This window comes from Giraffa tippelskirchi, chromosome 9 (genome assembly GCF_054371585.1).
Source record: "Giraffa tippelskirchi isolate mGirTip1 chromosome 9, T2T-mGirTip1v1.2.pri, whole genome shotgun sequence".
Classification (NCBI taxonomy): Eukaryota; Metazoa; Chordata; class Mammalia; order Artiodactyla; family Giraffidae; genus Giraffa; species Giraffa tippelskirchi.
Genome location: NC_137283.1, coordinates 50980824 through 50998876, shown reverse-complemented (window position 1 = coordinate 50998876; position 18053 = coordinate 50980824). Strand labels below are relative to the sequence as shown.

General features: G+C 46.7%; 1 protein-coding gene across 3 annotated transcripts in view; it reads right to left on the bottom strand.

The window, feature by feature from the left end:
* LRRC2 (leucine rich repeat containing 2) overlaps window positions 1–18053 on the bottom strand; it is a 99781-nt gene that overhangs the window by 18075 nt on the left and 63653 nt on the right. For all 3 annotated transcript variants that reach the window (XM_081525951.1, XM_081525952.1, XM_081525950.1), the window contains 2 exons: window positions 8562–8705; window positions 3442–3649 (listed from right to left, as the gene is read on the bottom strand). In XM_081525951.1, the coding sequence (XP_081382077.1) occupies window positions 3442–3649; window positions 8562–8686 (333 nt within the window). In that variant the 5' untranslated portion in view covers window positions 8687–8705. The remainder of the gene's footprint in view (window positions 1–3441; window positions 3650–8561; window positions 8706–18053) is intronic.

Genomic DNA, 18053 nt, shown 5'->3' with positions numbered 1-18053 from the left:
GTAAGTTCCAGCTACATAGTTTCAGGAACTAGGACAAAATGAAAATGCAGGCCCCTTCTAAAAATTATTAAGAATTTCAAGATGGAGATGGCAGAGCATTAAATCAAGCCCGGGGCCCTTCCCAGTATAGGGCCCTGTATGACTGACCCAAGCACCCAGGCCTGGCAAACCCATCTCAGCATCTCCTCATCCTGATCTGAAAGACACCCACATCAGACCAGACAGTTTCCTTCTGCACCTCAGACAAGATAGGAGCTGGGGCATCAGGAAGCTGACCCCAGGTCATAACAACGCTCTCTTTCTTGAAGTTTCAATGGTCAAGTGCCTCATAAATAACTTCCCTCATATTGCTCTTCCTATAACGGCATGCTTGCAAAAGTTACAATGCCTTCTAAAATTATATCCATAACCACTTTAAATAACATGGGAAAAATCTTAAGATAGCACATTAAATAAAAATAAAAGGAACAGGGTGAAGATGTCAGGTTGAAAGTACACATACACTTCTGCTCCTCTCTACGAAAAAAGACAGTAAAAGAATTTCTTTTTGAACGCATAAATCTTACAAGAGGGCAAAGAGAAAGAGAAGAGAGGCAGTAGCAACAGTCTTGGTAGCTAGAAAGCTGGAAGATGGTAACCCAGCGCCCTCGACCTGCTCAGTCTAGGCCAGCAGCAGCAGGAACAAAAAGACACAACCTGAACTTCTCCCCAGATGCCCCCAAAGTTTAGAAAGTGGAAGAGCCAGGGATGTGTGGAGGTGAGGGAGGAAGGCAGGGCTGAAAGAAGGAGGTCAGGTTCAAAGTCTGGGACCAGATCTCTGCCCCTATCCACGTCACAGAGCTACTGTCCCTGTAGGAGACTGAGGCTTATCCGCTGGAGGGTTAACCGGAGTCCCTGCATTGGGGACCTTCAGGCACATCTAGGGGGGAGGCAGCAACCATAGGATGAGTGATGGATGCCAAGACTCCGCCCCCAGCCCTCGTCTCTCCAGAGCACAGGCTGCCAGGCCTGTCCCTGCCTGCAGGACGGGAGAGTATTCTCTCTGTGGGCTCTCACCAGCTGCAGACAAATCATAAATATGTACTCCTGGGGCAGGGGTGGAGGGGAGCACACTGGTGATACGGGGGCTCCCTCAAAAAACAAAGCCCCCACCTGACACAGACTTGGACCTTCCAATTAGCTTCTCAGTGCTCCCGACACCCCGTGTCTCCAGAGCTCTCAGATAGTCCCAAATGCCAGACCAAACAAAACACCCTAAAAGAGAAAGGAGACCCTGAAAGATGGAAATTGCTTCCAAAAAAGCTATCAATCCCAAGATAAATAAGAAAAGTCCCCATGACATGAAAAGAGGACAAAATTTTTAAAGGCCAATTTAAAGAGTTACCTATAAAAGTAGAAAAATAAAGCCACATCATAGGATTCATTCATTTACAAAACAAATATCTCTTGGGCATTAAAAACTTGATAGTACAGGGAATAGCACAGGTATAGCACAGGGAACTCTGCTCAATGTTATATGGCAGCCTGGATGGGAGGGGAGATTGGGGGCGAAAGGATACATGTATGTGTATGGCTGGGTCCCTTCGCTGTTCACCTGAAACTATCATAACTTTGTCAATTGGCTGCACTTCAATAAAAAAATAAAAAGTTTTCTTAAAAAACCTGATAGTAGAAGTGAAATTTTCTATTGAAAAGTTGTTCAATAAAATTGGGGAAATCTCCCTGAGAGAACAGAACCCAAGGCCTGGGTGCCTCCAGCTCACAAGGAATGACTAGCCCCCTAGCTCCAACTCCAAACAAGCACCCAAAGTCACAGATCACGGCCCCAGAGCCAGCTCTAAGGGACTCCAGGTGAGCTCTCCCCACCCAGTCCCCAAAGCCCCAGAAGCTCCTCTGCCCTGTCCATCCAATGCTGGCCTCCTGCAGGGACCAGGCCTGCTGCCTGGAGTGATGCTAGAGGCCAGAACTCCCTCGCTGCCACGAGCACTCTAATACTCATGGTGAAAATCCCTTAATGGAGCTTTTCGCTCCTTATGTAGAAGCAAGACTGAAACACAAATCTCTCTGGGGAGGGAAAACAGCAACTGAAATTCATACTGATGAATGCTGGAGGCTCCAGAGTCTCTACCAGTGAGGATAGGGTACCAGCTCAGGGAGCAGAGTGAAAAGGCTGTAAGTAATGAAGACACTGTCCACAGGGTTCACCCTGGAGTCTCCCGAGCTGCCTGGCTCATAACCCTCTTACTATCCCCTTATCACACCAGGCACTCACTAAATGCTCTGTAAAGTGGTTTTCCAAAGGTGCTGTAAGCCGAGAGGACTTAGCAGGTTCCCCAGGGGTCTGAGGTCAGGTCTGATGATGGTACATGAGAATGATTTATCAGTGATATTTAATTAGAAATCCAGACAGGCCCTCCTTCTTGCCCCAGAAAAGGCGGTGTCCATCTATCCACGGATCTCAGTGATGGGGATGCAGGAGAAAGGCCACTGAAGAGGTTTTAGTCATAGTCCCTCCCATTTTTATAGGGATGTGTCACTAGTGGGTCAATGTCACAGAATATCTGCTCATTTAATCCTCACAAGGGCCCTCAGAGGGGGTCAAGGCAAGCAGCAGCACCATTTGACAGAGAAGGAGGTGAAATGCATGCAAGTGGAGTAAACTGCCTCAGGTCACGGGGCCAATAAAGGATCACCCCCAAATACTCGGTTTCCGGTCCAGAGGCCTTTCGGCCAAAACGGTGGCATACAGAGAGATGCAGGGCAGGTCCGGAGAAACCTGTCCCACTGAAGGGAAGAGAGCCTGAGCTCATTCCCCTACCCCATGCATACCCACCCAAGGTGCTGCCTCGACCAGGAACTGTCAGACCACAGGCAGCCTCTCCAAACCAAGCAGCAACCTGGGCGGAGTCGGAGCAGGAAGCACCCATACAGACTTGAGGAAAGAGAGAGAAGACATCTCTGCCCTGGCCTCAGAATCTCAGAGAAAATCTGAATGCAAAATTCCTTTGCAGCCCTGCACTCTTGTGACAAGTCAGCAAAGTCAGAGGAGTGTTACACAGGTTACATGCTCAGGGTTTTTCAAATTAAAAAAAAAAAAGGCAAAGAGTTATTTTTTAACGTCAGTGGGGAAAGATGGCCAAAAAAGGCATTTTAAAGGCTTGCGCCAGCCTGGGGAGCCGCTGGGGTCCCAGTCCCTCAGAGAGAGACCCAAGGGGATCCTGCTGCTCTTTTCAGGACTACACAGTCTTTCACCGAGAAAAGATGCAGGAACTCAGCTTACAGTAGGCAAGGGATCCTCCGCATCCAGAGAAAACCTCTCTAAAGACAAGAGCGCGCGCTGGACCAAGGTCAATGCCCTGAGCTCAGCCTAAGCAGCCGACATCGGCCGCAGCGCGGCACCCAGCCTCCACTTGCTGCGGAGACAGGAGCGCGTGGACTCACCTTCCAGTGATCGCCGGAAAGTTCAAACACAAACTCACTGCTCCGTTTGTCTCTCTCCTTGGAAAGCGCGCTCTGCGCAGCGAGAGAGCGCCTTTCGATCCGTTCCAGCAGCCTCACGCTGGTGTCTACGAAGCCGTTCTTGCAGTACTCGGCCTGGGGAATGCCTTTCCTCCTGCACTCGGCCACGAAGTTCCATTCCTCCTTTATCCTAAAACGGAGCAGCAGAGGTCGCGGTCACCGGCCTGGAGAAGCCGGGCAGGCCACCTGGGCGCATGCGCAGTCCTCCTCCTCACCTGCAGTTTCCCAGCAGCGAGAGAGGAGCCCTCCCCTCCACTTCCGCCCCCTCTCCCCGCCCCTCCTTTCCTGTTTCCTCTGCAGTGGGGGATCTGGGGGTGGGAAGTGGGTAGGAATCTTAAACCTTCAGAGTTGTGAATTATCAGCAAATCTGACTTGAGGAGTTACAGGGCTGAAATTTTTTACCAAAATTACCTATTCCTTTGATTAATTACAATATCCTTTGATATTATAAGGTGCCAACCCAAATTTTTTTTAAATGCAACTTTTAAAAATGCAGGAGTTTGCTGATCTTCCAGGAGCCATCAACCCAGGTGGTGCTAGTGGTAAAAAACCTGCCTTTAGAGACTTGGGTTCAATCCCCAGGTTGGGAAGATCCCCTGGAGAAGGGCATGGCAACCCACTCCAGTATTCTTGCCTGGAGAATCCCATGGAGCATGGCAGGCCGTGGTCCATAGGGTGGCACAGAGTCAGACACGATTCAAGCGACTTAGCACGCACACAGGAGCATATAGATAGAAATATACAGACAGCCCCAGTTTATAAAATATAACTTGAGAAGGTCAACCACCAACCACCTTGGGAAACTTCACTCCTACAGATGAACCTGTTATTCATAAACTCCAGTTTCAGTCAGACACTGGAGCTGGCCCAGGACCCCTCAGCCTCCCCATTACTCCCTACAGTACCTTCTCGTTGCTACCTCCCTAAAGTGAAAGTCCCTCAGTTGTTTCCAACTCTTTACAACCCCATGGACTATACAGTCCATGGAATTCTCCAGGCCAGAATACTTCTCTAACTTATCATTTTATAGTTTTCTTCTTTTTCCAGCTTGGTCGTAAGCTCCATGACGATGGACATCTCACTGCCCTTCTGATGCCCACACGGTCATTAGAACAGTGCTGTGCACCTAGGGAGGTCTTTCTCCATTTAGAGATTTGATATCTGCTTGGAGCCTTTAATAGGTTAACCTTCTGTGTGATACAAAACAAGTTTTGTTGTGGTTGTCCTTCAAATCTATCACACAGAGACACTCTCAAAATAAGTAGCCCTCCTTGGATAGGAACTTGCTGCAAAAAACATGCAGGAAGGCATCTGGGCCCTTCTTAGCCCAACTCAGGGACTTGGTGGCAGGCGGGGTCCCGGGCTTAAAAAGGGAGCTGTTTCAGAAACAGGCTGCGACTGCAGCCCTGGTCTCTACATGACCCAAGGCAACTCAAATGCTGAGCGAACAAACAAACAAAAACCCTGTAGTAGAGGGTCAGTCCTAGCATGAAAACTCTCAAGTGGTACCTGAAGGAGAAATGCACTAGAATCACAGTTGGCTCTGGGGTCTCAGGCAAGCCCAGGAGCCAAGTGATCAGGAGGGGCAGAAATAGAGCAAAGAATCCGGCGTGGGAACATCTCTGGGGGCTGGGCTTTTCCCTGACTACCAGGCACTGTCAATTGTAAGAAAAAAAATGGAAGGCTCAAGAAAGCAAGAGACTGGTAGATATCATTATTTGGAATGCCAGAGCCCTGGTGGATTTTATTCAATCCTATAGGGGTATGCACCTTTGTCGTTGACTAGGCTAACCTATTTTACAACCCGGCAGGGATTGACGTTAACTTGTAGAAAATTGATAGCGATACAGATCATCTTGTCTCTTGGCATTTAGTACATCTATATGCTGACGAGTCCCAATGATATCATTCCAGCCAAGGCGTCCTCAGTGAATCCAGCCTCCTCGCCTCCCAACAGCTCCACCTGAATAAGTAAAAGGCTTCCCAAAGTTGACAAGTTCCAACCCAAACTCCTGATCTCCACCTGCGAAACTTGCTTCTTTCTCCATTTTAGTAAAAAGACTTCCCAGGTGCTCTGACCCCAAACCTCAGGGTCATCTTTGACTCTGTGCTTTCTTTCATATCTCACATCAAGCCCATCAGCAAATAAGTCATTTTTACCAGAATCTGGCCACTCCTCACCATCTTAACTGCTCCCATCCTGGTCCAAGTCACCAGCATCTTTAAGCAGGGAACACTCTTGCCTCCCGACGGTCTACACTCATCCAGCATTTTGAGTGGACCTGTGACAGTATCAGTCACACCACGTCATGCCTCTGCCCACACCTCTCACTGGTTTCTCATTTCACCCAATAAAGCAGTTGTCTCACTATGGCCTAAGGCCCTGCAGATCTGTGCCCTCCCCTTGCCTATCTGACCTCATCCACTTTTGCACCCTCCCTTACTTTTTCTGGCCCAGTCACTCTAGCCTCCTGGCTCTTCCCTGAACCACCCAGGCAAACCCCTGCCTGAGGGTGTTTGCACTTGCTGTTATGTTGGCTTGGAGTTCTTGATCCTATATCTCTGCAGGGCTGGTTCCCCAGGACTGTGTGCAAATATTTCCCCCTTAATCAGACTTTTTGCTCTTCAGAAACACAGGTATCAGTGGAAATTCATGCTTTGTCATTAATCTAGGAGAACAGGAGCATTTGAGAAAATTATCTTGCTGATGGCATTGGCTAGCACACTACTACGAAGGTCTTAGTCACAGGGAGCTGAGCTGGAGAATAGCACTGGGTAATCAACTAGCCAGTGCTTCAGGATCTATATATGAAGTCTATAAATAATGTCGTGTGTGCTCAGTCATCTCCAACTCTTTGTGACCCCACGGACTATAGCCTGCCAGACTCCTCTGTCCATGGAATTTTCCCAGCAAGAATATTGGAGTGGGTTGCCATTTCTGACTCCAGAGGATCTTCCCAACCCAGGGATCAAACCCACATCTCCTGCACCTCCTGCATTGGCAGGCAGATTCTTTACCACTGCACCAAATAATGTAATAAAACAGATTCATTTAAAAATACCAGCACATGGAGAGATAGGAATTTAATACCAGAAGAAAATGCTGAAAAGAGTTAGAAGTGGACTCCTCTGGAAAATACTAGCAGGGGCTTGGGGTGATTTGCTTTTCATTATTAGTTTTTCAGTATAATTTAAATATTTTAATACCATATGATAAAAATGAACTTAAATATTTGCCTGTAGCTCTAGCTCTAATAGCAGTCAGGGATTCAGGCCAGACCCTAGATACAAGACACTGGTTGAACTAACAGAAGAAGTCCTCCAGAAATTTCACAGCCAACAGCACAGCCACAGCGAGGTCTTCTATTCACTGAGCACTTTTCAGCCTAATGTTTCTAATTTTTCCCTCTTCATTTCTTAGACTGAACATGAAAGTAGATTCTGGCAATGCAATGAAATGATACCCATTCAGTCCTATCCAATACATCTCTCCTGTATCACAAACTACAAATTGATGGAACTGTTTCACACATCTTGGTACAGTCAACATAGAACAGAGGAAAAAAAGGAAATCAGATATGTGACTTTAAAAATATTTAAACACTAAATCTTCTTTGGATTTATTTTTTAAATGTTTATGTCTTAGTCCCTTTGAAACCTAATGAGAGGAAAGTCACAATGAGAATATAAACTATTTTTACAATGCTGTTCTCTTCCTTGAGAGTAACTAACATAAATAAAATGTCTTTGTCTTTATACTCTGTCACTCATGTAACTGAATAATTTTCCCCTTGAGTCAATTTTAATAGAATTTCAAACCCAATATAAACATACAAAATAATATCATTAGGACTCTATTAATTAAATCAGTAAATGTGCAAATAAAAACTCTTTCCTTAGGAAATGAGCCCACAGTCTTAGCCTAGATGGCAGTAGCTTCATTGGATGAAAAATTCCTCACTTAGAGCCTAACAACAGCATCTCTAGCTCTCCCTCTAAATGACTGAGTTTCATTCATGTAGAATGATGGTCTCTATTTTATCTCTACTTATAACATTTAAGTGTTGGGACAAATATAGTATTACAAAATGAAACACCACAAAGTGAGGTAACAGAGCCCCTCACAGTGATGTTTACAAGTAGCAGCTTCATTATCCAGCATAGACAGAATAGGTATTCGTTTGGTCAAAATAGTTCAGAGAAGTGGAGAACCAAGAGACATTCACATCCTATACATTTTGATTTTATCCTAAAGCATCAACATATGTCACCATTTGCCAACTTGATACAGCTGTCATGGACTGCCTTTGAGAATGGATCTGCAATCAGAATCCCACTCTGCCTTTCCTATATAAACCACACCCATAACACACCATCCAAGACTTCTAGTTTGAGTTTCTTCACAAGGAGTAAAAATTAGAGACGTGCAAAGCCACCTGACTGTGCAATCTTTCTAGCTCACTGTACTTGTATCCGTCTTGTATGGTGTTAATTCAATTGTGTGGTAATACTGATCACACACGTAGTTTTTCCAAAGCACTCAATTTAGTTTTCTCATACACAATAACTCTCTTTTACTCATACTTCATGAGTATGTGATAGCAGTCAAACCACATCATTCCAATCCAAGTAAAAACAGCAACAACGCAATGAATCTTATCTAGTGTTCAGCTCAACAGGGGAGGCTGAGTGCAGGACAGACAGCAGCCCCCACGTGGCACACAGGGGGAGAGCATCAGACAGCCTGCTGAGGGCAGCTAAAGCAGTCTTCTCGAAATTTACTATGGAGACATTGATCGTGTCACTGCTGTCCTTCCATGGCTAGCACGGTGCCTGCACTGTATGTGGGTCCTTGTAGCTACGCGTGTTACTGTTACAGGAATCAAACGTTCATTGTGGGCAACGGCGTGAAGATTCTGAAGTCCAGTGAGCACGTGTCACTGACAGGGAGAAATCTCAGAGGAGAGGCACCGCCTCCACAACATAACTGCAGCCTCCCTATTCGCTGAAGAAAGTGCCAAGCAAGTACAGAGAACACATACTTTTCCAAAGCGCTTTTCTCAAGCCTTTCTGCCTCCTTCTTCTGCCAGGCTTTGTGCTTCTTGACACGAGTTTCCCACAAGGCTCTGATGACGGAAATGTCGAATACAACCACTTTATGTCCCATTTTGGAAGCATGAAATTACCTATTTAAGAAACATATATATGTCAGCTTCATACACACAGAGAAGAAAATAGTTTTAACTTGAACTTTAAAAATATGAGTGAATCAATTTTATCACTAATGGTGAAATGCCCTGTTACTTCCAGAATGGCAGTTTCTAATGTCCTTAACGTCTGAGAGGACTCTTGTCTGTAAGTCAAAATTCAGCACTCAACTTGAGTCATCTCCTCTAGAACATCACACTTATCTCTTTACCCCTCAGCTGAAACATGGGTTCCCAAAGCCCCCTCAAGCTTCATGGTTCCACAATCTATTAAATTTATTGGAATCTGATCTTCCAAATACATTGTAACATGCTCAAAGATAAATTTGATGAATTAATTAAAACACACACACACGCCAGTTATCTGAGGCTAAACACCAACCACCATTAAGTAACAAAGCAAGCATTGTACCAAACCCCACTGAGCACTTTCCTGCCTGGGACTAACCACACGGCCTGGGCACTTGTCTTATAGGTTTTTCCTGTGACATGAACCCTCACAAGCTGCTGATCTCTGTTTATGTGGTTTTCTAAATGCAAGAAAATTCAGATTCAGGTACATCTTGGTCATCACCTCTTGGTGACACCACGCATGGCACCTGGCACATAGTAGGTTCTCCATAAATATTTATTGAAAGAATAAGTGAATAAATGAAAGAATGAAAGTGAATAAAAGATTTGCACCCAGGCTGCCTCACTCTCAGCCCACTCAATGACATTTCTCTCTTCTTTTTATTTTCCCACCTCAACTTTACCGTGTAAGTGCTCACTGCAAAAAAAAAAGATCAAAAGTACATTTCGATATTCATTCCATTAAGGTGTACTTTCTCCCTTATTGAAGTAATACAAGCTTCTAGATATTGTTTTAAACTTCCCCTACCTACAGCATTGAAATCTGGCTAAATCCATTTCCTGATCTGCAAAATACACAGAGCGTCAGTTGGCAAATAGAATGGCTATTGAATATTCTCTGTTCCAATTCCAGACACTTTTAAGTAGCAGTCAGTGGGGATATGAAACCAAATATTTCCTCTTCTGCCTCAAGTTTGTGCTCTCCACAAATGGCTTGCCAATGTGAGTGGGGAATTGGCTTACGTTTGTGCAGCTGAACATTTGAGGTCCATGAGTTTAGCCTAAAGAGCTGAAAATACTGACCTCAATTGATTCCCCTCTTTCCTTTCTGACATCTGGGACTGTCTTTTGTCTCCCTTAAAACTCTTCTACCTAAAGACAATTTTTGACAAAGGTGCAAATAGGTCAAGTTTTTGTGTGGACACATGTTTTCAGTTCTCTTGGGTAAATACATAGGAGTAGAACTGGAGAGTCATATGTTAATTCCATGTTTAACTTTTTCAGGAACTGCCAGGCTGTTTCCCAAAGCACTTGCACCATTTTACATTCCCATCTGCAGTGTCTAAGGGTCCCAGTAGCTCCACATACTCGCTGACATGGTTAGTATCTCCCTTTGTATTACAGCCATCCCAGTGGGTGTGAAAGGAGTCTTGTTGTTTGCATTTCCCTGATAGCTAATGGTGCTAAACATCTTTTTATGCGCTTATTGGCCATTTGTATACCTTCTCAGGAGAAATAGCTATTCAGATTCTCTGCTCATTTTTTAAATTGGGCTGTTTGTCTTTTTATTGTTGAGTTGTGGCAGTTCTTTACATATTCCAGATACTGGTCCTTTGCCAGATATATGATTTGCAAATAGGAAAATCAGGAAACCTCTTCCTACTACACAGTCCCTGCAGTGTCCTCTCGGGAGAAAGGTTAACATGATGTTCAATCCAGAGGACAAATACTTAGAGGAATTCCACTGTATACCACAGAGTTCACACATTGAAGGATGCACTCTGAGCTGAGAGGCGATAAGGTGATAGCTCACACAGCAGGTGATGAGTTTGGTTGCGTTCAGACCTCGAATTCCAACTTGCCCCCTGAGGTTGTGATTCGCACAACAGATCCTTCTTGACTTGGCAGCACTATTCAGCTGCTCCACGGGTGCCACCTAGTGGCCACCGGGGACGGCGTGATGGTCCATCCTGGTGGTCAGTTCTAACAGACTTTGACATGCTGTTTAGGGTCAGATCCGAAGAGGTGCAGCTCGGGGATGAGCCCAGGAGCTCATAAGCAACCTTTTGGAGTTGTTCTCCAGAGCCCCTCCCTCTTGGTGATCTCTCTGGTCCTTCCAGATTCCTGGGGCTCACTTTTCAGTCCTCTGGTCAGAGACCTGAGACTTTAGCTACCCTGCTTTACTGTGCATGTCCTACAACTGTACTGGTTCAAGCAGCAGGAGGACAATGAGAGGGAAAACTCAATGAGAGTTTCCTCCACCCTCTGGGGACCACAGTTTCTCTGATCAGAAAGGAAGGATCCTCTCTCTCATAGTCTGGGTGACTGACATCCTCCACTACCTATCTTCTCCCCAACGCCCTTCACAGCTACTGCTACACAATCCTGTGTGGGCTGAGGCATGAGAGAGTGGAGAAAAGAAAAAAGTAAAAGACAGGGATTTACCCCCAGTCTCTGAGCATTAGGAGCCCCATTCTCACTCCTGGAGCAAAATTAAGTACTTTGTCTTCAATTCTGGGTTTCAGGCTGCCTTGAGTCCAGGCTGGGGAATACTTGAGGGGGAAAAATGGGGAAGAGACCACAGGTTCTGTGCTACTTTGAATTCTGGTGTCCTTCCCTTCTTCTCTTGCAACTGTTTACTTTTCAGGGACTTCATATCGCTGTTCTGTGCAGTATGCCCAGGTTTTAAAGCTGCATTTAGTGGGAGAGATGGGTTAAGTGTGCTTGCTCCATCTTGGGCTTCCCTGCTGACTCAGACAGTAAAGAATCTGCCTGTTCCATCTTACTCCAAACCAGAAATCTCTGCATTTAATTTTCCTTTCACCACTTTCCTTACTCTGTTACCTTTAGCTCAGGAGCACTTTTTTCTTTTTAAAGCCACACCCTGTGGTTTGTGGGATCTTAGTTCCCCAACCAGGGATTGAACCCACATCTTCTGCAGTGAAAGCAAAGAATCCTAACCGCTAGATCACTAGGGAATTCCCCTAAGCTGCAAAAGTCTTAAGGCTTCGACTTTTGACAAACAAAGCTTTCACAAAGGAATGCCAAGCATCAGCCTGAAAACAAGAGATTAAAGACTATAGCCAGTAATGGAGAATATTTGTTAAAAGAGAAAGAATCAGGCAGCCTAGTTTCTTTGAGGAAAACTCTGCACAGAATCCAAGTCTACACATAAAAGCAAACCAAACAGCCAAAATAAAGTGAACTGCTTTTGAATGGTGTAGACAGCCAGTCATCCAAGAATAACTAAAGCTGGAAGACTTGCCTGCTGTCCAGGGTGTGTGTTCTAGATCAGCCAGTCATGGCTCTGATTCTTTTGTGGTATTTCTTTAATTTTCTTAGGTCAGTAAATCCACGAAAAGTAACCAGATCTGTACATTAATTTCTATGCATTTAGAGATATGTAATTAAAGTCTCTCTATTACAGAGAATGCCTCTTCTTGATGCCTTAGTGTTCTGTTTTTAAATAGTTGTAAACCTGGTGGCTCAAACAGAAAAGAATCTGCCTGTGATGCAGGAGACCCAGATTCAATCCCTAGGTTAGGAAGATCCCTTGGAGAAGAGAATGGCCAACCCACTCCATTATTCTTTTCTGGAGACTTCCATGAACAGAGGAGCTTGGTGGGCTACAGTTCATGTGGTCACAAAGAGTTGGATACAACTGAGCGACTGACACTTTTCACTAAACCAACATTAGTCTCGGTATTTTGGTGGGAAAGAGTCTATCCTGATTGTCGTCTAACCACGTTCATTATTTTCATTTTCTGCCAAGCAGAAAAAGAGGTACTACCCTTCAATTAAGGGGGTTCTGAATGTGCCAGGATTTAAGTCAAAGTTTTGCCTGTCAGGTGTTCTGCTTACAAATGTGCATAATGAAAACTAGAGACTCGAAGAACAGTAAGTGGTGACTATGTATGCTGGGGATCTACATTGTAACAAGCAGAGATCCTGGGAAGCAGAGAAACACCAGCTCCTGAGTCCCAGGTCCAACCCAGCTGCTGGCACCCTGTGCAGGACAGGGCTGAAGTCCAGGGGCCCCTAGACAATTGAACAGGTTTGACCTTAACCCAGGAGGTCGCAGCCCCATGGGTGGGGCTGAGACTGGGAAAGTGGTTTTACGACAAGAGCCCATGAGTCATTCCATCCAGGGATAAAAAACCATTTGGAGCCAGGGCGGGGGTGGGGGAGCCAGAGAGGAGGCAGATTCAAGGACGGACGCAGGTGCCACTTGCTTAGCAGCCTGGGGGGAATGAGGGTCCCCTGGCAAATTCACAAAGCTAATCTCTTTTTTGTAGCATGACCTCCATTCAATCCACTCTTTCAGGTAATTACATAAAATGCAATTTTCCAAGCATTAACTTTCTGCAGAGCTATAGAAATATCACCAAAGTATAGTACACCAAAGGCTTCCCGGGTGGCGCAGTGGTAAAGAATCCACCTGCCAAGGCAGGAGGTGTAGGTTTGATCCCTGGGTTGGGAAGATCCCCTGGAGAAGGAAATGGTAACCTACTCCAGTATTCTTGCCTGGAGAATCCCATGGACAGAGGAGCCTGGCAGGCTACAGTCCATGGGGTTGCAAAGAGTTGGACACGACTGAGCGACTAAACAACAGCAATACTATACCATAGCAGAAGAGAAAAATTAACCTCTTCAGGGTCCAGTCTGCAAAGCCTGGACACAAAGAAAACATTAACCTCTCAGAGAAAACAATACAACCGAGGAGACTCTCCTGAGGCAGCATAAGAAGGCAGAGGTTTAGGCTGGGCCCATACAGAACTTGACAGCAAGGATTCATGGTTCCAAGAGGACTCTCATGCCAGTTCTATGCTGGAGATCTGGCTTCACAAGGTGAGCACAGAATCATGAGAACAAGCCTCCCTAGATTTGGCCATAGTGTCTACAACCATGGAGCACCTTTCAGAGAAGAAAATACTTGGGACTGTGAGAGGGGAGGGATCCACTGTGCCCCTCACTACAACAGAAAAGGACACAGGTACAAAGTGTGGTCAGGTTCACTCCCCTCCAGTGTTCCAGGCCCTGAGTGACAATGTCAACCTTCAGAGAGGCTCCAAGTTTGGATTCACAGTGGAAAAACAACTTTTTTCCTGGAAAAACCATTTGCTTTACTGCAAGATCAGCAAACTTTTAGTAAAGGGCAAGACAGTAAATATTTTATGAAAGTACTTATATAACAAAAGAGAAAATGCCTGGTCGCCCTGCTTGTCTGGCATGGGCCTGCCCAAGCAACGAGCTCGCATCTATGCTTCCACCCAGTTGCTGCCCACTGGACACATTCTCAGGACCAGAGCGAGCGGCAGACCCAAGAGGAAAATGCTTGACAGGCCACGAGCTTGGGGCAGGGGAGGGGGGACCTGCTGTAGTCAGCTTCACTCTCTGCCCCAGCGATGCCTGTGTGTCCTCCCCTCCCGCTCATCTCAAGCTGGACAGCGGGCTGAAGGTCAGTGACAGGCTAACTCACCAACTCTCAAGCAGAGATTCAACTGCTTGGGGCTTGGCAGTTGCCCACAGTAGAGTCTCAAATATGTGAATGGCAACCAGTGTGGGCCCTGGGCAACGCTGAGATACAAATGGCCAGGTAGACAGGTGCTGAGAGTCTAGGGGGAAAGGGAACAAAGGGCGTTACTCCGGTATGGTCTCCACGGCTCACGTTGCCCTGGCAGTGCCCCTGTGCCCAGCCTGTGGGTGATCATTTGCTGACCCCAGCTTTCATGAACAATAAGAGAGAGCAGCTTTCATTCCCCCAGCTGCTGACTGAGTGGCACCTGCTCCCCTGCTCCTGAATCTGCCTCCTCTCTGCTCCCCGAATGGCTTTGTTGTTCCTGGACACAAAGTTCTGGTGGATGTGAGAGCTCTAAATTATATGCACAAATGCATCGACTTTCTTCTTTTTAAAAAGGTAGAGCTTAACTCCTCTCCCCTTGAGCTTGGGCTGGACTTACAGACTTACTTCTAACGAATATAATGTGGTAAAAGTGGCGGTGTGTGACTTCTGAAATGAGTTATCACCCTCTCTCTCAGTTCACTCACTTTGGGGAAAGCCAGCCACCATGTTCTGAGGGTGCTCAAGCAGCCCTGTGGAGAAATTTCGTGAGAGAAACTGAGGACTCCTGCCAATAGCCACGTGAGTGGAAGTTGTCTTAACAGCAAATCCTCAAGCCCCAGTCAAGCCATCAGATGACTGTAGCCCTGGCCAAAATCTAGACTTAACAAGAGACCCTGAGCCAGAACCATTCAGCTAAGGCACTCCTGGTTTTGGATCCTTCAGAAGTATGGGAAAACAAATGTTTATCCTTTTAAATGTTGAGATAATTTTTATGTAGCAATAAATAAATGATATAGAAGACAGTAAAAAAGAGCCACTTATAAAAATTAATCTTAATTTATAGTGGCATCTGGTGTCTATGCTTCCTTGACATACCCACTTAGGCATCTCACACATATCTCAAAAGAAACACAATTCCCTCCAAACTTACTCATCTAGAATCTATCCATCCCTAGTTGCCTTAATTCCCCACCAGACAATGACTGCATATTTATCTGGAGGTCACTTCTTTATGCTTTCTGTTTCCTCACCCTGATCACCCACTATGAAGACGTGCACACACACACAAACACACACACTCATTCACACATCCAATCTATCCTGTAGGTCTTAGAGGGCATGCATTTCTCACCACCAATCCAGGCCACATCTGGCCCCAGTTGTGCTAAAGCCTTACAGCTGGTCTCCAGACTTCCTACACACCCACGTCCAATCTATTTGCTACACAATGGTGAGCATCACCATCTGAGGAGAGCCAGACCATGCTGCCACCTGGCCCAAGTCCTCCAGAGACTTCCCTTTGGGCTGAGAGGGAGATTGCAGCTCCTTACAAGGCCTAGTAAGACCCTGGCGTGACCTCCCCTCAGCCATCCCCTCCCACTCACCCCCACCGCTCTCCTCCTCAGAGCCTGTCCACCCCTGCTTCTTCCCCCCTCAGATGGCACACGCAGCTCCCTCTGCCTAGACATTTCCCCTATCCAAACAACTCCCCCCACCCCTACACCCCTGAACTCAGCTTCTGCTGTTCTCTCCTTGGCGTGGCCTCCCTGGCCTCTAAGGTAGAGCCTCCTGCTGTTCTGTCTCTCAGACTGTTCCTTACTTACTTCACAGCATATCATACAAGTTGAGTCATTCGACCATTTGTTCAATTATACTTTATCTCCCCACAGACGGACAGAAACACGGTTTACTGACAGGAGCAGCCACCCGAGGGGCTCCAGACTGGGGCTCAGAGCCTGACCCTTCAAGTCAGCCACTGACACTAAGTCACACAGTAACAGACACAGGAACTAGAGGGGGCTACAAGCGCCAGGCTCCTGCTTCTGAACCTCAACACAGAGACCCCATGTATGCAGCCTGTTTACTTGGTGTGTATTTCTGCTCATTGATTCCCAGGAACCCTAAATAACTGACATTAAGAGACACTCATTAAATGCAGAAAGATGAACGTCCTTGCCTCTGAGCTCTCAATCTGGAGGGACGAATAGATGTTTAAAGGGATACATTTCAGTGCGGCGTGTGGATTCGACCACAGAGACTGAAGGAGCTGCTGTGGGAGGCAGAAGAGGACGGATGCCCTCAAGTGTGTTTGGGAGGAGGGCGGATAGTCCCACAGGGACTGTGAGAGAGCGGAAAGGACGATTCTTCTGGGCTTAGCTGAATGATTTTCCGTGCTCCCTCCCCAAGTCAGGAATATCAGAACCACTTTACAGAATCGTCCGCTATCCCAAGCCAGAGGGCGATGGAAGAACACGTCCTTTGGCCCAGAACTCTAGTCTCCACTTAGAGTCATACGCCAGGGTTCCAGGTGGGAGGGGGACTTACGGGTCACCTAGTCCTCTCACAGGGCTTACATCTCAGAGAATTTAAAGTGGGGAGGATCTGGGGGCGTCTGGGAGGAGACTCAACGAACTCCATGATTCAGGTGCCAAGCCAATCTTGGTGCTGCCTCTGTGAGGCTGGGGGGACAGTAGCAAACGGGGGAGGAGGGAGAAGGTGTCAGGGGTCACCTGGACCAGACACAGGGAGAGAGGGCTGGCTTTCCCCTTCCCCACCTGCCCTCAGAGCCCCCAGGGACCCTCATCCCCTTGGACTGACCAGCTCCAGGCCTTCCATAGTGTTCTTCCAGGTGTGTTCTCCGTGTGCAAAACACACCTATCATCAGCCTTGCTGGATCCAAGGGAATGACTATAACCAAGAGGAACTTCCAGTGACACCAGGGAACAGTGGGAGAATAATATGGCAGACTAGGGTCTTTAGTGGCTCACAAATTCCTTCCCATCCTCACACCCATTATTTTATGGCAATATTTTAGTCTAGAAAATCTGGCCACGGGAGGCAGAGGCTCCAGGTAGGATTAAGAAGACAGTCTCAGAGTCGGCCTGCAGGGCTGGAGTCTTGCATCCTGAGAGGGCTGCCTAACCTCTCTGAACCCCGGTATTCTCAAGCGGGCATGCTGTAACAGCTGCACTGAGCTTACAGGATTAGTGGGAGGATCACGAGTGATCGTTTGTGTCAAGTGCTTAAGACAGTACCTGGCATCTAGTAAAACTCAAAAAGCTGTCAGTTATTTAAAGAAAAGAAGAAATTAAGACAGACATTGTTCCCAATTAAACATAAGATAAGCACAAGAGATACAATACAGGAGCATCTGGGGATTTTTCTCTATCAGCCATGGTAACAGAATGTTCTTTAGGAGAACACTCAGCCTCTGAGTTAACAGAGAGGATCTGGTCATTAGAAGAGCCACCAGCACAGTGGAACTGTTTACAAAACTAGACAATTCTCCTCTGGGTTTCCAGTCACTTTCCCACCCTCACCCCCAGCCTCTCCTGCAGGACAGACTTCTCTGGCCACTTGATCATCATCCCCTCCCGGGCACTGAAGAAGCACAAACAAAGATGATTTATCTCCCCTGGACAGCACTTTGGATCAGAAGGTTTTGAGTTCACTCTTGGGCACAAGGGTGACGCTGGGAGTGAACTCACTAAGCAGGAGCAGGAGTGTGTGGAGCCGGCGCCAGCAGACCCGCAGCTTGGACAGGCCAGCCCCCAGGCTCTCCTTCAATCCCAGGCCCTGCCCTAAAATGCAGATAGATGCAGAATCTTTTGCCTGCATCCACGTTCAAGCCTTGGCACAGCAGGGACAGATATAAACAAGGAGGCACTGCCCGCCACCTCCTCAGGTGCCAC